Raw genomic sequence first — 20,656 nt, 5'->3', positions numbered from 1 at the left:
AGAAGTCTCTAAGGTGCAGGGTAGAGTACCGGGTGGTAACAGTGACTAAGGTCAGGGCAGGGTACTGGGCGGAGCCGGGCTAGTGGTGACTATTAACAGTCTGAAGGCCTGGAGATAGAAGCTGTTTCTCAGTCTTTCGGTCCCATCTTTGATGCACCTGTACAGTCTCTGCCTTCTGGATGACAGCGGGGTGAACAGGCTGTGGCTCGGGTGGCTGAGGTCCTTGATGATCTTCTTGGCCTTCCTGTGACACCGGGTGCTGTCGATGTCCTGGAGGGCCCTGTGGTTGTGGATGGTGCAATTGCCATCCCAGGCGGTGATACAGCAGGATACTCTGAATGGTGCATCTGTAGTTTGCGAGGGTCTTAGTGGCCAAGCCGAATTTCTTCAGCCTCCTGGATGGAACATTTCAGGTTGTCAGTGACATACACGTCAAAGAAGTTGAATATTTTTGCCCCTCTCCACTGCGGCCCGGCGATTTGGATGGGGGCGTGCTCTCTCTGCCATCTCCTGAGGCCCACGCAACATGTATCGTTGTTTCAAGTCGAATGCGCTCAGGCTGTCGTTGGATTTGCATCATTGGAGTTGGGACATCAAGCTAAATCAATTGTTCAATTTTACCTTGCTGTGAGAACCATTAGCACAGGCAAGTCTTGTTAGGCTTAGCTCTGCCACAGCCTCTGCCTTATTAGAAACAAATGGAGCATGTCTCTGCGTCTGTGGTTGCACCTTTAGAATGCGGAAAACTGCTTGTCTATAGCCCAAATAGTTCAAACATAAAATACCCTTTTCACCATCTATAGCCCAAATAGTTCAAACATAAAATACCCTTTTCACCATCTATAGCCCAAATAGTTCAAACATAAAATACCTTTTTCATCGTCTATAGCCCAAATAGTTCAAACATAAAATACCCTTTTCACCATCTATAGCCCAAATAGTTCAAACATAAAATACCCTTTTCACCATCTATAGCCCAAATAGTTCAAACATAAAATACCTTTTTCACCGTCTATAGCCCAAATAGTTCAAACATAAAATACCTTTTTCATCGTCTTTAGCCCAAATAGTTCAAACATAAAATACCTTTTTCACCGTCTATAGCCCAAATAGTTCAAACATAAAATACCTTTTTCATCGTCTATAGCCCAAATAGTTCAAACATAAAATACCTTTTTCATCGTCTATAGCCCAAATAGTTCAAACATAAAATACCTTTTTCATCGTCTATAGCCCAAATAGTTCAAACATAAAATACCTTTTCCACCGTCTATAGCCCAAATAGTTCAAACATAAAATACCTTTTTCACCGTCTATAGCCCAAATAGTTCAAACATAAAATACCTTTTTCATCGTCTATAGCCCAAATAGTTCAAACATAAAATACCTTTTTCACCGTCTATAGCCCAAACAGTTCAAACATAAAATACCCTTTTCATCGTCTATAGCCCAAATAGTTCAAAAGTAAAAACCTATTTCACCAGAGCAACATTTTTTCTGTCTAGCACAGATTCACATGACTGTCTTAAAAGGGGAACACAAAAATCATAATGAGTAAGGAACTATAAAAGATAGTTCAAAATAAACCCTAATGAATCTACTTAAATAATGTTTGTCACAGATGATTTGTGGTATGCCTCAGATGAGATGGAGGTCATTAACACAAAATAAATAAAATAGGGACATTTCTGGTGTGCAGCAGAGTTTTTTTTTATCCAATCAAGGTGTGCCACAGTTCAAAAATATGTTGAGAACTATTGCTGTAATGATGGAAAAATATATATAAACTCGGTAAAAAAAGAAACGTCCCTTTTTCAGGGCCCTGTCTATCAAAGATAATTCATAAAAATCCAAATAGCTTCACAGATCTTCATTGTAAAGGGTTTAAACAACGTTTCCCATGCCTGTTCAATGAACCATTAACAATTAATGAACATGCACCTGTGGAACGGTCGTTAAGACACTAACAGCTTACAGATGGTAGGCAATGAAGGTCACTGTTATGAAAACTTAGGACACTAAACACTAGGACACTCTGAACCTTTTCTCTTTTTTTCCCCTACCTGGATCATCACAGCTAGCTATCAGAGTGGCCACTCCTGGCTAGAGTCTCTGTCCCGAAGCAAGAACCAATTATCCTGGAGCTAGCCTTGCTAGGGACATCTGCTAGGCCAATCTCCCGGCTAGCCGTAGAGGTCCATCAGCCACTCCTTGGGATTCAATACCTATTTTGCCGACCGGCCTGGACCCCCACCAACCCATCACGACTGTACTACCGACGTGATTCGCCCGAGGGAATCTCTCAACTGGCTCCTCCGTCGCAACGTCCCCTGAATGCCCATATGCTAGCTGTCTAGAGCACATCGACTGTTCGCTTAAGAGGCCCATCTGATAAATTCTTTGGCCATTATACCTATTTTGCCAATTGGCCTGGTTTGCCACACGGAGCCCTGCTTATCAGTCTGCTGACGTAACAGCACGAGGGGGCCACAACAAACTTTCTTCCGTCGTGACGTCCCTCAAAGGCCCTTCTGCTAGCTTGCTAGCCCCGGCCCGCCAGCTGCCTGAAGCCACTCACTGGACTCCCATGATTACTCGGCTACGCATGCCTCTCCCTAATGTCAATATGCCTTGTCCATTGCAGCTTTGTTTAGTAATTATTGCCTTATTTCACTGTAGAGCCTCTAGCCCTGCTCAATACGCCTTAGTGAACACTTTAATTCCACCTCCAACACATTCAGTGACATCACAAGGTTTAAATTATATACTGAGAGACTATCTCTTTCATCGTCACTCTATGCACAGGTTTACCCCCACTGTATTCACATCCTACCATAACTTTATCTGTACATTATGCCTTGAATCTATTCTACCGCGCCCAGAAATCTGTTCCTTTTACTCTCTGTTCTGAACGTACTAGACGACCAGTTCTTTTAGCCTTTAGCCGTACCCTTATCCTACTCCTCCTCTGGTGATGTGGAGGTTAATCCAGGCCCTGCAGTGCCTAGCTCCACTCCCATTCCCCAGGCCCTCTCATTTGTTGACTTCTGTAACCGTAACAGTCTTGGATTCATGCATGTTAACTTCTTTGGGATAGGGGGCAGCATTTTCACTTTTGGATGAATAGCGTGCCCAGAGTGAACTGCTTCCTACTCAGTCCCAGATGCTAATATATGCATATTATTATTAGTATTGGATAGAAAACCCTCTGAAGTTTCTAAAACTGTTTGAATGACTTCTGTGAGTATAACAAAACTCATATGGCAGGCAAAAACCTGAGAAAAAATCAAAACAGGAAGTGGAAAATCTGAGCTTTGTAGTTTTTGAACTCACCCCTATTGAATACACAATGGGATATAGATAAAGTTGCACTTCCTAGGGCTTCCACTAGATGTCAACCATCTTTAGAAACTTGAATGAGGAGCTCTTTGAGTCAGTGGTCTGCCTACAGTCTCGTTCTCAGTAACACGCTTTTACTTGAGAGGTAGCTGTCGTTCCATGGCTTCTCTACAGACTTAGGAATTCTCCGGTTGGAACATTATTGAACTTTTATGATAAAGACATCCTAAAGATTGATTCTATACTTAGTTTGACAAGTTTCTTCGACCTATAATATAACTTTGAACATTTTGTCCGAATGGACCAGATCGCGCATTTGGATTTGTTTACCAAACGAAGCTATTGGACATAAATGGACATAAATTATGGACATTATCGAACAAAACAAGCATTTATTGTGGAACTGCGATTCCTGGGAGTGTGTATTGATCGGTGGTGACATTGTTTCTTAGCCTCAGTGCATTGGGCACCTGGGAGGAGGTGCTCTAATTCTTCATGGACTTTACAGTGTCCCAGAACATTTTAGAGATAGTGCTACAGGATGCAAATTTCTGTTTGAAAAAGCTAGCCTCTGCTTTCCTAACTTCCCTGAAAAGTTGCATATCTCTGGGGCTATTCGATGCTAATGCAGTACGCCACAGGATGTTTTTGTGCTGGTCATGGGCAGTCAGGTCTGGAGTGAACCAAGGGCTGTATCTGTTCCTGGTTCAAAACTGTTTGATTGGCGCATGCTTATTTAAGAACTTAAGAACTTTTAAAGAACAACCAGGCGTCCTCTACTGACGAAATGAGGTCAATATCCTTCCAGGATACCCGGGCCATGTTGATTAGATCGGCCTGCTCACTGAAGAGTTTTAGGGAGCTTTTGACAGTAATGAAGGGTGGTCATTTTATCTGCAGACCCATTACGGACGCAGGCAATGAGGCAGTGATCTCTGAGATTCTGGTTAAAGATGACAGAGGTGTATTTGGAGGGCAGGTTGGTTAGGATGATATCTATGAGGGTGCCCTTGTTTACGGATTTGGGGTTGTACCTGGTGGGTTCATTGATAATTTGTGTGAGATTTAGAGCATCAAGCTTAGATTGTAGGATGGCCGGGGTGTTAACTTCTTGCGGATCAGTGGGATGCTACCGTCCCACCTGGCCAACAGCTGGTGAAATTGCAGAGCACCAAATTCAAATGAAATTACTATAAATATTCAACTTTCATGAAATCACAAGTGCAATACATCAGAATAAAGCTTAACTTGTTGTTAATCCAGCCGCCGTGTCAGATTTCAAAAAGGCTTTACGGCGAAAGCAAACCATGAACTTTGAAGATCTTCTTCTGTTGGCACTCCAAAAGGACCCAGTTACATTACAAATGGTCCTTTTGTTTGATAAACTCCTTCTTTATATCCATAAAAACAGTTTAGCTGGCGCGCTTCAGTCAATAATCCACTCGTTTTCCCTCCTTCAAAATGCATACAAAATGAATCCCAAACGTTACCAATGAACTCATCCAAACAAGTCAATCAACGTTTATAATCAATACTTAGGTACCCTAAAACGCAAATAAACCAAATTTCACTGGTCAAAGCCAATTCCTCCTTCGGCCGCCTTTCCTTACAGTTCTCTGCTGCCAATGACTGGAAGAAACTGCAAAAATCACTGAAGCTGGAGACTCATATCTCCCTCACTAGCTTTAAGCACCAGCTGTCAGAGCAGCTCACAGATCACTGCACCTGTACTTAGCCAATCTATAAATAGCCCATCCAACTTCCTCATCACCATATTGGTTATTTATTTTTTCTCCTTTGCACCCCAGTACCGCTACTTGCACACTCATCTTCTGCACATCACCCCAGTGTTTAATTCATCATACTGTAATAATTTTGCCACTATGGCCTGTTTATTGCCTCACCCCACTTAACCTACCTCATTTGCACACACTGTATATAGACTTTCTCTATTGTATTACTGACTGTATGTTTGTTTAGTCCGTGTGTAACTCTGTTGTTGTTTGTGTCAGGTACAGGATGGCAACAAGAACTGCACGAGATACACCAGGAACGCACAATCCCTCCATCAGTGCAATCCCTCCATCAGTGCTGGACTGAGGGCTTGTAAGCCTGTTATAAGGCAGGTCCTCAACAGACATCACCGGCAACAACGTCGCCTATGGGCACAAACCCACCATCACTGGACCAGACAGGACTGGCAAAAAGTGCTTTTCACTGACGAGTCACGGTTTTGTCTCACCAGGGGTGATGGTTTGATTCACGTTTATCGTCAAAGGAATGAACATTACACCGAGGCCTGTACTCTGGAGCGGGATCAATTTGGAGGTGGAGGGTCCATCATGGTCTGGGGCGGTGTGTCACAGCATCATCGGACTGAGCTTGTTGTCATTGCAGGCAATCTCAACGCTGTGCGTTACAGGGGAGACATCCCCACCTTTGTTCAGGGACACATTATTCCATTGCCGTTTGTCACGTCTGTAGTACTTGTCTCAGTTGTTGAATTTTATGTTCATACAAATATTTACACATGTTACATTTGCTGGAAATAAACGCAGTTGAGAGAGGACGTTTCTTTTTTTGCTGAGTTTATAAAATCGATACAGTTACATATCAGGATTATTTTTGCAGATATATCACAATATTACTTTAGTAATATTAGTCGGTTGTACCTGCACCAAAACTCCAGTATTTTCCCTTTGTAGCTTGTTCTCAATCTTCTGTTTAAATCGTGAGCTAGTTAGTTTTCAGCACTTTTATTTCAACTCGTTTTCACATGAGTCTTTCTCGTCCCTCTGCAGCAGACGTATGGTGAGAAATATGTTTGGAACATATCGTATCGGCACCTAAGTACCGTGATAATATCTAGTGCTACCTCTCTCTGACCCGAGTCATAGAACCACCACAGACACCGGTGGGTTCCTGCTCTCACACATGGATTCCCAACACTATGGAGGAAGTGACTTGAATCTAAAACTCTTCCGTTTAAATATGCCACTGGTCTCTTAAACTCCCTTAGCTCTTCAAAGTTCTGCTTCAGTCTCTTTATAAACTAAATAAAGTAAGCAGTTATGATTCCAGTTGTGTACTATGTTATTTCACAGGGCATTTAACCCACCGCCCTCTCTTTTAAAAGCAAATCCCTTCCCAAGAACAATACGGCCCTTCACTAGCTACAACATATTTCTCATCCCAGAGACAATTGCCAAAATCAGATTTGGATGGCTGATGGTTTCTAGGTTGTATGGCCTGGCAAAATATCTAAACCACAGGGCAGCAGGGTTCAACACATCTCAATGGACCCTGTAAATTAAATAGCAGAGTACAAAAATAATGCTTTAATAGTCCAACATGCCAATAACCCCCCCAAAAACAACCTCTCCATCCTGCAGATCTCCTGCTCAGTTACGGTGGCATGAAGCACACGACTACATCATTCGCTGCTTCTGAGCGGACTTGAACAGCAACACCATAAAAGCACCGTGTCTGTCTGCTATTTCAACCCATTTATGAGGAGCGAGTGAAAGCCAATCTGTTTAGTGTCTCTGACTGTCTACAGACTGGAGAACATGTTCACCAGACTGCAGGGAACAGAACAGCAGTGCAATAGGGAAACACTATAGCAGGAGTGTACCCTTGTACTGTAGCTACAACAATGTATGGTGGTTAGTGTGCATGTTTCACTACAATCTGCTAAACCCATTCATTCAATACATTTACCCCTAGTTATTTTGCATTCTGTTAGAGCCTCAAACAGAGAGCTGCTTATTTCTGGTCGCGTCTTTGCCATTGTTATCAACGCGCCGCAGCCATATCGATGCTCAAAAGTAGAACGGGGGCGATTGACTCATCTAAATTGCACTATAGGGGCTTGGGAATACGATGTCATTAATAAAGTTGGAACATATTTAGTAGGAAACAACTTCTCCATCATCATCATCATCACATTGTGAAATGTACCTTAGATAAATGGCAATGGCAAGAGAAGTTTGTCAAAAATAGTTAGCAATGCTAACATTAGCCGGCTAAAATCTGGAAGTCTCCCCTCAATTTTAGCTAGCTAACGTTATACTTCATCTAAAGTCAATCTGAAAACATCAAAATTATTTGCCTTCTTTAGAAGCCACAGTAATAAACTTTAGACCAATTCATCAGCCCCCAATGAGGATGCATTTAGTAGAACGTTCAGTTGGGCATCGGTTCAAAACAATATTGTGACGTAACATGCAACCCATGAATAGTCTAATAGAAAATGTGTGTATATTCTGACTGGTGGATATGTCGCTGTTCACATTTCATACAAACAATTAATTAATACATATGAGGGTTCTGATAAAGCACATTACGCCAACCTCCCAACCAACTCTGGACTGGGTCGGTAAGGAACACCACATCATGCCCGATGAGTGCAAATCTTATTTCCATGCTGAATCCCCAATTTGTTAAGCATCCAAATAAATCTAAAAGAAGTGCTAGTCAAATGATTAGTCAAATAAAAAGAATGCCCACTGGAAGAAAACAAATTTAGGTTTGTCTCAGCAGCATTTCTATGATTGGGTATCGAGTCGACTGTCATTAAACCTTACCTCTTCATCGGAGGTGTCGTGTTCATACTCGTCCCCCGGCTGGGCGGTGGCCAATCCCTGGAAGGTGCTGGTCAGTCCCTTCTCTCCTCTGCCATCAATGGCGCCTCCCTTGCCTTTCTTCATCTTCCTCTTCTCCTTTGATGCAGTTTTTTTGCCTTGCTGCTAATATGAAAACAAGACACCAAGGAATTTATATTAGAGAACACTGTTCACAACATGTTGATCTGCATGTGTTCAAGTTCTGGTACATTTTTAATGGTCGGCAAAAAAAGGTAAAGAACCTTGCGGATGTTAAAATAATATCTTTCTAATTATCTAAGGGGTTATAAAACTGATATGTGCACAGCCAATCAACTTTGACCTATAAGTAAAATAAAAGCTGTTTAGGAAATAAAACTTGTCGCCGGCTTGAAGGGACGATTGATCGTTTTATGTCCTATATGGCACAGTGACAGTTTCTTTTAGGATTCCCATTTATTTATTGCATTCAGTACACAGCTTCCTCTGCATAACACACACACACACACACACACACACACACACACACACACACACCCCCCCACAGAGGAGCAGGCACCAGAACGGCACATCCTGTGTGAGTGGAAGGAGGGTGAGGATAAAGGGGCTGCAAGGACCCACCATTGGACGTGCTTTACTGTGAGCCATCAGTCACAAAGGCAGAGCCGTCAAAAGTTCTCTTTACGGGAACCAGGGGATAGAGGGAAACAAGGGAGGCAGGGATGGATGGAGGAAGAGAAGTTCTTTGAGGCTGCAGTCTCATCCCCCTAGAGGCAGAGACGGGCAGGTGAGTAACCTGCTATGATTTATGCCTCCTGTGTGTCCCGGTATCTTTTGGCATGCAGCTCTAAGTGAAACGCTTCCTCCCTGATGCCTAGTTAAATCCCCATCAAGACAGAGCTGACTGGGCCCAGTTTTAATACTGAATGACTTTCGCCGCCCAGGAGACTCCAGTCAGATCAGAGTTCTCTGCTGTAGCCTCCCCCTGAACTGCACAAACAAGGTAAAGTGGGTTTGCAGAGGTGGCAGTTTAGGAAAGCGAAAACAGAAGCTTGTTTACTCCACAACACAGAAGCCAAAACGTAAAAATAATTTAAAAAAGACTAGACCGAAGAGTAAGGCTTCCTCACTACACTAAAAGTCTGTGGGGGAGAGATGACCAGGCCAATCTGTTTACTATAACAGGGGGGCAGGAGGGGGGCAGGAGTGGAGTGGAGAGAGACAGTGAGATGGAGAGAAAAAGAGAGCGACAGAAGGGAGAGAGAGCGAGAGCCCACGACAGATTACTTGTCCAGATGATGTACGGTGGAACAGCCAAAAGAGAAAGGCTCGCAGATTGGATCACGCAGTTTGAAAACCAGCAGTGGACTGGACTTCCAGCTGAGCCTGGTCCGGAGCCCATTTGACCACAACCGCTGACGAGGATGAAGTGTGGGAGAGAGCAGCTGAGGACGGGAAGGCACTGCACGGGGTCAGTCAGGAGAGAGGCTGAGGACAGGAAGGCACTGCACGGGGTCAGTCAGGAAAGAGGCTGAGGACAGGAAGGCACTGCACGGGGTCAATCAAGAGAGAGGCTGAGGACAGGAAGGCACTGCACAGGGTCTGTCAGGAGAGAGACTGTGTACGGGAAGGCACTGCACGGGGTCAAGAAGAAGCCAAAAGGCAAGGACCATTCGGTTGCCCCATAAGTAATGCCACAAATTCTCCAAGTAGTGACCTCTTGACAGCCAAAATGTGTCAGCTTACCATAGCGTTATTGATAAATCGGTCAAATTCATAATCTCCGGCTCAAATCTCCTGAGGGCCTTCTGTTCTGAGCACATTCACGTCTACGCCAACACACAGGCGTTCAGACACACTCTGTCAGCCTCCACACATTGGCCAACAACTTGTTTTTAAACGTCTGTTGGCTCCCAGCAATGGGTTCCGCTCCGAGGCGGACGCAGGCGGGCCCCAGGTTCCCCATTACCGCACTGTTTCCTCTGAAATCACTGTGAAACTAAAATCTGAGTTATAGGGTGAAGCCTGAATGAATCCGTCAGAAAGCATTCTCTGGGCCGTTCACACTTCCACTTAATTGGGAGCAAAACCCAAACGATAAGCCCACCTAGGCTCCCTGTCCCTGGCTTTGTCTGCTGTAGAACCTCCAACCAGAGAGAGGGGTCATCCTGGAGTGAACTTCTCTGGTACACAACCCTCACACAGAGCCCAGGGCAAATTGTCAAAAAGGTAACAAGGGTGGGAGTTGTGTTAGCAGGGAGGAGTGGTAAGTGTATTCATGGACAAAATCAAGTGATGGGGATGTGCTTGTCCTTTTTGTTAACAAGGGGATACCATTCCGCCCAGTGTACCCTCAATGTGATCCCTGCCCTCACAACCCTCCGCCTCTCCAAACATTTAACGGCTGGAGGAGACATGAGTGTCACCCTTGGTGGAAGTGGCCCAGACGCATCTGCGGACCAGAGCTCCTGCGTGGGTGCATGAGGAGCAAATCCTTCCTGGTTACTGTAAGATGAGCCCCCCCCCCTAGTCTTAATCTCCCCCTTCCTCCACCCTAACCCCATTTCATCTCCATCTCACACCCACTCACACGCCGAGAGCGCGGACCGAGCGGCCGGCCGACAGCAGAGCTGGCCGGATCAGAGTGAGCTGGCCACGTCCGACCGCTGCACCAGGGGACTCTCCCAGGGACCATAAAGCCTCCAGCAGCCACATTAACTTCTGCCTGGTGTGCTGAAGGCCCAGATCCTTAAATCACAAGAGTCCAGGAACAGGGGGAAGAGTGGGGAAAAAAGAAAAGAAAACCACAGGGTCTCAGTCAGGGCCTGGATGGATTAAAAAGCTGGAGTGGGGAACAATGCATCCACCCCCCCTCCTCCCCATTACCAGACCACAGCAGTTCCAGACAATGGTTTCAAGGTTTCACATTTGTTCCAATGTGCCTTTGCAATAATATAAACACACAATTTAGAAAAAAAAAAAAAGAAAGTTGAACCTTCTCTTGTCCTCCTCTCCCAAGACGTTTGTGTCTCCGTATTTTGTCATGGTCACATTTATTTGAAGGACTGCACACTTGACAAAATAAAACCAAGATCAGTCTTTGGGTTGAGTGATGCAGGAATCTGCTTGGCAGCAATAAAGATAAATAATCTTTCATGTGCGACCAGTCTCAGTTCTACATTAAGAGACAATGAAGATGACCGGAGGATAAGCTGACATAATACAATTAAGTCATTCCCACCCACCTTGCATGACAGCTAGGGAATTTTGAGCACAACAGACAAGAATAATTAACTGATACAGCAACTATTCCACCAGTCCCAGACAAATGGACCTACCCATCAACCCCATCCTGTTCTCCTCCCACAGTCACAGTGCCTCCATCCTTATTTACAAACCACTTCTGACAGAGGAATCTGGACTTTCTGAAGATGGAGTGAGGGGGGTAGATGGTGCATGGGTAGATACTCCCAGCCGTCCGCACAACAGGCCTTTTAACAGGCTGTCATTGTAACTAAGAATGTGCTCTTAAATGGACTTGCCTGGTTAAATAAAGGTTACATAAAGGTTTTGTTTTAAAGGCAGATGTAGGATATACGGAAGACTGGCAAGAGCAGACAGTGGGACCGATAGAAAATACATTTGCCTGTTGCGGTTTGATTCAAAAGCACAGTATATACAACGTGCACTAGGGGGTAGTAAAGAGTAAGCTAGTTTGAAATCCACACAAGCTGCATGTTATTTCATGCAGTGTATAAGTCATCTAGAGTTGTAGACATACACACGTAGTTGGTTATAATGACAAGCGGTGAAAATGCCTTTGAAAAGAATTCTTACTGCAAGAACAAAACTTATATTTATTAAGATGACATTTTGCCTACAACAACAGGGCTTCACAATTTTGGGGGGCCAACGACCCCATTTTTCGCTACCCCACCATGTGAATGGATAAGTTAAAGTCGGAAGTTTACATACACCTTAAATGTATTTGTCTAAATTCCTGACATTTAATCCCAGTAAAAATTCCCTGTCTTAGGTCAGTTAGGATCACCACTTTATTTTAAGAATGTGAAAATGTCAGACTAATAGTAGAGAGAATTATTTATTTCAGCTTAAAATAAATGTTATTACATTCCCAGTGGGTCAGAAGTCTACATAGACTCAATTAGTATTTGGTAGCATTGCCTTTAAATTGTTTAACTTGGGACAAACATTTTGGGTAGCCTTCCACAAGCTTCCCACAATAAGTTGGGTGAATTTTGGTCCATTCCTCCTGACAGAGCTGATGTAACTGAGTCAGGTTTGTAGGCCTCCTTGCTCGGACATGCTTTTTCATGTCTGCCCACAAACTTTCTATGGGATTGAGGTTAGGGATTTGTGATGGGCACTCCAATACCTTTACTTTGTTGTCCTTAGCCATTTTGCCACAACTTTTGAAATATGCTTGGGGTCGTTGTCCACTTGGAAGACCCATTTGCGACCAAGCTTTACCTTCCTGACTGATGTCTTGAGATGTTGCTTCAATATATCCACATCACCCCCCCCCCCCCCCCCCTCTTTTTCCTCCAAACATAATGGTCATTATGGCCAAACAGTTCTATTTTTGTATCATCAGACCAAATGACATTTCTCTAAAAAGTACAATCTTTTCCCCCATGTGCAGTTGCAAACCGTAGTCTGGCTTTTTTTATGGCGGTTATGGAGCAGTGGCTTCTTTCTTGCTGAGCGGCCTTTCAGGTTATGTCGATATAGGACTCGTTTTACTGTGGATATAGATACTTTTGTACCTGTTTCCTCCAGCATCTTCACAAGGTCCTTTGCTGTTGTTCTATGATTGATTTGCACTTTTCGCACCAAAGTACGTTCATCTCTAGAAAGCAGAACGCATCTCCTTCCTGAGAGGTACGACAGCTGAGTGGTCCCATGGTGTTAATACTTGCGTACTATTGCTTGTACAGATGAACGTGGTACCTTCAGGCATTTAGAAATTGCTCCCAAGGATGAACCAGACTTGTGGTCTACAATTTTTCTTAGCTGATTTCTTCTGATTTTCCCATGATGTCAATCAAAGAGACACTGAGTTTGAAGGTAGGCCTTTGAATACATCCACAGATACACCTTCAATTTACTCAAATGATGTCAATTAGCCTATCAGAAGCTTCTAAAGCCATGACATCGTTTTCTGGAATTTTCCAAGCTGTTTCAAGGCACAGTCAACTTAGTGTATGTAAACTTCTGACCCACTGGAATTGTGATACAGTGAATTATAAGTGAAATAATCTGTCTATAAACAATTGTTAGAAAAATGACTTGTGTCATGCACAAAGCACATGTCCTAACCGACTTGCCAAAACTATAGTTACAATAAATATGTGGAGTGGTTGAAAAACTAGTTTTAATGCCTCTAACATAGTGTACGTAAACTTCCGACTTCAACTTAATGTAATCAACAGCCAATGTTTACTTTAATTTGGGCTCTGACAGTCTATTTCAAATCAGTCTGATAGTACTTCTGACGGTATTTAAATCAGAAGGAAGTATGGTTTGAAGAAGTGACTGAAATGCATCAAAAATGTATTAGGAAGTTCAGAAGACAAATCGGCCAATATATATTTTTTTAAATCTTCTGTGTAGGAAAGAACATAATTCATTATCTTTTCCCCCCAGTCTGATTTAGTGCCTGGTCTTGTCCACTCCACGTTCTAATGAGGCTTGTGGGCATTGTAGAAAGAAACACAAGACACATACGTGTTCTTGAGAGTCTATCTTTCAGTGATGGGGTTTTAATATTTTGTCAGTTAAAACTTTCAAAAGACAGACATATTTATAGGAAGAAAAACAGAAATTGCTCTGTTTATTACAACCACATCTAGCGGCTACTGGAGGTTTGTTCTATGAACAAAGAACCATTTTACTTAAGGGTTTCTCTTGCGACACCCTTTTCAAATCAGGTGACCCCACATGGGGTTGCGACCCCTAGTTTAGGAAAAGCTGGCCTAAAAGTAAATGTATTATGCTTGAAATAAACAAAGTCAACACATTTAAGTCAATACGTTAACTTTTTTTTTTAATGTATCATTCAAAAATAAAAGAAAAAAGGAAGGTCTATATTCTGAACATTTCCATATAATCCATACTACTAGTAGAAAGCTAACTACCATAGAATTGTCTTTTTAGTCTATGCAGTAGCCTGCTGAATATTTACTAAAATGTTTTCAAAGGATTGCACTTACATAAAACCAGAAATAGCAGGTAGGAGCGTTGGGCCAGTAACCGAAAGGTTGCTGGATCGAATCCCTGAGCTGACAATGTAAAAATCTGTCGTTCTTCCCCTTAGCAAGGCAGTTAACCCACTGTTCCCCGGGCGCCAAAGACGTGGATTAAGGCAGACCTCCACACCTCTCTGATTCAGAGGGGTTGGGTTAAATGCCGAAGACGAATTTCAATTGAATGCATTCAGTTGTACAACTGACAAGGTATCCCCCTTTCATCTGATATTGGCACTTGATGTACGAAGCAGTGCTTCCTAGCAGTACTCAGGCAGGTAGAACAGGCCTGAGCAAGGGTCTGTGCCTCAATGTAAAATTCAAGGGTTGAAAACTGGTATGAGCAACGTCAATATTAGTTATAAAATGAGCTACAAACAATTCAAAGACGTTACAACTATACAGTTGCAAGAAAAAGTATGTAAACCCTTTGGAATTATCTGGATTTCTGCATAAATTGTTCATAAAATTAGATCTGATCTTCATCTAAGACAACTAATTATTGTATTTTTTCTTGTCTGTATTGAATACATCATTTAAACATTCACAGTGTAGGTTGGAAAAAGAATGTGAACCCCTAGGCTAATGACTTCTCCAAAAGCTAACTGGGAGTACAATCAATGAGATGACATTGGAGATGTTGGTTAGAGCTGCCTTGCCCTATAAAAAACACTCACAAAATTTGAGTTTGCTATTCACAAGAAGCATTGCCTGATGTGGACCATGCCTCAAACAAAAGAGATCTCAGATCTCAGAATTGTCAATTTGCATAAAGCTGGAAAGGGTTACAAAAGTATCTCTAAAAGACTTGACGTTCATCAGTCCACGATAAGACAAATTGTATGTAAATGGAGAAAGTACAGCACTGTTGCTACTCTCCCTAGGAGTGGCCGTCCTGCAAAGATGATTGCAAGAGCACAGCGCAGAATGTTCAATGAGATTAAGAAGAATCAGAGTGTCAGCTAGACTTACAGAAATCTCTGGAACATGCTAACATCTCTGACGAGTCTACGATACGTAAAACACTAAACAAGAATGGTGTTCATGGGAGGACACCACGGAAGAAGCCATTGCTGTCCAAAATAAACATTGCTACACGTCTAAAGTAAGCAAAAGACCATCTGGATGTCCCACAGCGCTACTGGCACAATTTCTGTGGACAGATGAAACTACAGTTGAGTTGTTTGGAAGGAACACAACACTATGTGTGGAGATAAAACGGCACAGAACACCAACATCAAAACCTCATCCCCACTGTAAAGTATGGTGGAGGGAGCATCATGGTTTGGAGCTGCTTTGCTGCCTCAGGGCCTGGACAGCTTGCTATCAACAACATAAAAATGAATTCCCACGTTTATCAAGACATTTTGCAGGAGAATGTAAGGCTGTCTGTCCGCCAATTAAAGCTCAACAGAAGTTGGGTGATGCAACAGAACAATGACCCAAAACACAATAGTAAATCAACAACAGAATGGCTTCAACAGAAGAAAATATGCCTTCTGGAGTGGCCCAGTCAGAGTCCTGACCTCAACCCGATTGAGATGCTGTGCCATAACCTCAAGAGAGTGGTTCACACAAGAAATACCAAACTGAAAACCGTTTTGTAAAGCACTCCTGACTGTTGTGCAGGTCTGATCCGCAACTACAGAAAACGTTTGGTTGAGGTTATTGCTCAACCAGTTATTAAAACCAAGGGTTCACATACTTTTTCCACCCTGCACTGTGAATGTTTACACAGTGTTCAATATAGACATGAAAACGTATAATTGTGTGTTATTAGTTGAAGCAGACAGTTTGGCTGTTGTTGTGACTTAGATGAAGATCAGATCAAATGTTATGACCCATTTACGCAGAAGTCCAGGTAATTCCAAAGGGTTTACATACTTTTTCTTGCCACTGTAGATGTAACTACCCTTCGAATGACTTCATGCAGATTTCTAATACATTTATTAATCCTAACATATCACAGAATAACCTTGTTCTACAGGCATGCAGGACAGGCAAGGATGGCACACAATCTGAGTAACACCGTGCTTGGGGCACATTGGCTACCTGACAGGACACGCACACGTGCCACCTTCTGGTCATTGTTGCGGTCACAGAGGCAACATCTTTTACATTTAATGGGTATTGCAGCAAAAGAGCACGGGACCGCCAAAACAATGGAAAGTGACCCCCCCACAGAACCAGCAGCAGGGCTTTAGGCCCATGGTTAGCCTGGCAGCTGTGATTGGTGTTGAGTGTTGGCGTTTGAGCTCTCCTCTTGATGATGTTTTGCATGACTAGGGCATGGCCCAGCTCTCTTAGGAAAGTTTGGTGTCGGCCACTGCCTTCGGAAGACTTCCAGCTGGGGAAGTTACCCATCCAGATGATGAAGGCGGCGAAAGCAGCAACAACATCTATCAGGTTGAAGAGGAGGACCATCGGCCACCTGCTGGTCTTCCTTCTCGACGTGTACATCGTGGCAAGCTTATCGAGATTGGCAACGTCACTCTTGGTGGCGTTGTAGTGTTGTACAATCTCTGGTTTCTGATGCTTGCCCTCAACCTTGGTATCATGGTGCTTGGTAGACAGCTCTAGTACAGCCAAGCCTGGTGATGGTATGTAGGACACCAAGGTAAGCAGCCCACGGAAGCCAAACAGTGAACATCTCTGGAATGTGTGGTATAATGGATCTAACAATGCCGAAGTATGTTAGTCCATCTTTGAGAAGCTTTTCAGCTAATGGTACAGATGTAAAGAAGTTATCTGTGGTGATATTTATCCCACTTTTGTGCCAAGGAGCCACAAGCCCTTTGACAACTTGAGATCTCAGAACCACTCTGTGTCACTCCAGGTGGTTTGCCAAGGTGCACCTCTCCTCTCAGAGGGTAGCTGGTTGCTGTGTCGCAGTTCCGCCTGATCATAATCCCGTATTCGTCAGGCTTTGATGGCATGCTTTGTCGGAAAAGGCACCTACCTCAGAAACCAGCGAGCTGCTTATACACAGAGATCTGTGCATAGAAAAGGTATTTGGGTAGCTGGGCTACAAACATGCTCCAGATATCGCTGAACGGGGCAAGCTTGTCTGCTGTTATTCGTTCAAGACTCAATGCTATGTCATCAAACCTCATGTATTTCATAATGTATTGGAATCTTTTTCTGGACATAGTTGCAGTGAACACAGGTCTGCCATCAGCTTCTGACCAGATTGCAGTTTGAGACTCATTTCCATACAATCATGATGCGATCAAAAGACCAATGACTGCTCGTGGTTGCTTGTGCTATGGCATCCACCTCTTCCAATTCATCATATAGATGTTTGGGATGGCTCTTATTCCATACACCAATTCGTCGCTTAGCTTCTCTGCTAGTTTCAAGCACAATCATGTCAATCATCTCTGAGGACAGAAATAAATGAAACAATTATTTAAATGCTTTGCACTCTGCTGCCTTTGTAATGCCTAGTTGATAAAGACTTGTAAGACATTTCTCTGCTGCCTTTGTAATGCCTCGTTGATTAAGACTTGTCAGACATTTCTCTGTTGCCTTTGTAATGCCTCGTTGATTAAGACTTGTCAGACATTTCTCTGTTGCCTTTGTAATGCCTCGTTGATTAAGACTTGTCAGACATTTCTCTGTTGCCTTTGTAATGCCTCGTTGATTAAGACTTGTGAGGTGCTGAGGTAACAGAGAGAGCCTGAAAGGGTACAACTTCAGTGCCCTTTTGCTCAGAAGTCTGAAATATGATCATCAAGTCACTCCCTGAATTGTCTTCATTGTCGGGAGCGTGATCCTGCTCCCGGTCAGCCAGAAGTCTCAAAACCTCCGCAAGCCCAATTCCTGTGAGTCTTGATGTGGTTGACATTTTCACCTGGAAATAAAACACCCAAATTTACCTTCAACAGAGGAATTGAAGATAATGGTCCATTTTGAAACTTTAAGAGACGGCTTGCCCATCCCCCAGGTACAATGTTCGATTTATATATAACAGAAGCATTTAAGGGAATCTAAAGTAACTTTTTCATATAATTTTACATGGAAAATAATAGTTCAAGGATGCCAGCTTAGCTCAAAAGTAATTGACCCACATTCCCTCCCATGAGGGTGTCTTTCACTGGATTTTTTATTTTTATTTTTACCTTTATTTAACCAGGCAAGTCAGTTAAGAACACATTCTTATTTTCAATGACGGCCTGGGAACCGTGGGTTAACTGCCTGTTCAGGGGCAGAACGACAGATTTGTACCTTGTCAGCTCGGGGGTTTGAACTCGCAACCTTCCGGTTACTAGTCCAACGCTCTAACCACTAGGCTACGCTGCCGCCCCATAACAGTTGAAGTCGGAAGTTTACATACACTTAGGTTAGAGTCATTAAAACTTGTTTTTCAACCACTCCACAAATTTCTTGTTAACAAACTATAGTTTTGGCAAGTCGGTTAGGACATCTTCTTTGTGCATGACACAAGTCATTTTTCCAACAATTGTTTACAGACAGATTTTTTTCCAGTGGGGCAGAAGTTTACATACACTAAGTTGACTGTGCCTTTAAACAGCTTGGAAAATTCCAGAAAACGCTGTAATGGCTTTAGAAGCTTCTGATAGACTAATTGACATAATTTGAGTCAATTGGAGGTGTACCTGTGGATGTATTTCAAGGCCTACCTTCAAACTCAGGGCCTCTTCACTTGACAACATGGGAAAATCGAAAGAAATCAGCCAAGACCTCAAAAAAACAAATGTAGACCTCCACAAGTCTGGTTCGTCCTTGAGAGTAATTTCCAAAGCGGTCAAATCCCTCAGGAAGGAGACGAGTTCTGTCTTCTAGAGATTGTTGTGTCTTTGGCTATGCCGGATTAAGTGATATGACATGCTATTCTATAAAATAATTTGTCCGTAATTAATATTACCTGATTGAGCTAATCATGTAAATGTAATTAACTAGAGAGTTGGGCACCACAAAATAATATTTATAGAGCTGTTATCTTCCGAATAAACTCTTAAAGACCTAGTAATATTTTACATCAATAGCAGTCAATATTAATCATCATCTTAATTCAGTCTCATCTGAAAGTTGTAAATTCTTATTTATCTGCACAAACCCTGGCTAACAAGTTGAATCAGCAATACAATATTGGGTTTCATTATTTATTTACTAAATGCCTAACTAATCACACAGAATTACACACACACATAATTAAATCATAACTGGATTACAAATTACGTCATAAAGGCAAACGTCCCTAGCGGGTGGAACAGATATGACAGCTTGTTACACAAAATAAAAGGGGCTGGGTGAAAGTGAAAGAGCGGGAAGCTGTGCTATCGTAAATACAGTATCTTATGCATTCTAAATTACCGCCCATTTAGAAAAGGAAAATGCAATAAATATTTACTCTGAGCTGCGCTTTGGTAGGTTGGTGGTAGATGGAAGGCCGTGTTGCCCAACCGAGTCCTTTGAAGAATGTCTCTGGTTGTCAATTGAATACGTTGTAGTAACGTCGTTGTGTGGTAGACTGGATACTCTGTCTGTTCCTTCCTAACCCTCGTTTACAGCAGCTGTTGCTAACTCAAAGGCTAGGAGGTATCACTTCTGTAGTGAATAAGAGTTCAAAGTTCATACCATTCGCAACCAAAGCTCACGCTGATGTTGGCTTCGTTCTGTAGTTATTATCTGAACCATTCAGACATCGGACCGTCGTCCTCACGTCCTCGGAACAGGAGGTTATATTGTCGTCAAGGGCTTATATAGGAAGGGAGAGGAGGGCGTGTTTGAAAAGTTTTATAGCCCATGTCCCTTCACAGGGGCGGGCCACTGATTGAACAGAGCCCTATCTTATGAAAACCCAAGTCTCACATTTTAGAAGCTAAAATCACATTTCATCCCATCACGAATAATTTCATATTCAAACATTTAAATTGAACAACAATTCCATGTGAATCCGGTAACTCTGATGTGTAGACTTTCCACTGTAGAGTTTGTCATCTTATCATTGATGAGAATGTCTCAGATGACAACCGAACTGACATCATATTCATTAAGTACCATATGTTCAATTGGTCTGATTACCAGAATATAGTTCATTTCCCCCCACCTACTGATGTTCCCAGAAATTCTATGTTACCCAAAGGGGGGGGGGGAGAGGTATTTATGACTGTCATAAACCTACCCCCAGGCCAACGTCATGACAAAATGAACATACATTGCTGCGAAAAGTGCAAATCAATCCCAGAACAGCAAAAGGACATTGTGAAGATGCTGGAGGAAACAGATACAAAAGTATCTATGTCCACAGTAAAACAAGTCCTAAATCGACATAACCTGGAAGGCCACTCAGCAAGGAAGAAGCCACTGCTCCAAAACCGCCATAAAAAAAAGTTATTGGAGTGGCCATCACAAAGCCCTGACCTCAATCCTATAGAGTATTTGTGGGCAGAACTGTAAAAGAATGTGCGAGCAAGGAGGCCT

General features: G+C 42.9%; 1 protein-coding gene across 3 annotated transcripts in view; it reads right to left on the bottom strand.

The window, feature by feature from the left end:
- LOC115131278 (ribosome biogenesis protein bop1-like) overlaps positions 1-20,656 on the bottom strand; it is a 124,962-nt gene that overhangs the window by 84,624 nt on the left and 19,682 nt on the right. For 2 of the 3 annotated variants that reach the window (XM_065020333.1, XM_065020331.1), the window contains exon 3: positions 7,926-8,087. In XM_065020333.1, the coding sequence (XP_064876405.1) occupies positions 7,926-8,087 (162 nt within the window). The remainder of the gene's footprint in view (positions 1-7,925; positions 8,088-20,656) is intronic. The other variant, XM_065020332.1, reaches the window with a different exon arrangement.

The sequence above is a fragment of the Oncorhynchus nerka genome, linkage group LG7 (genome assembly GCF_034236695.1).
Source record: "Oncorhynchus nerka isolate Pitt River linkage group LG7, Oner_Uvic_2.0, whole genome shotgun sequence".
NCBI classification, from domain to species: domain Eukaryota; kingdom Metazoa; phylum Chordata; class Actinopteri; order Salmoniformes; family Salmonidae; genus Oncorhynchus; species Oncorhynchus nerka.
This window is presented reverse-complemented; position numbering and strand designations above follow the sequence as displayed.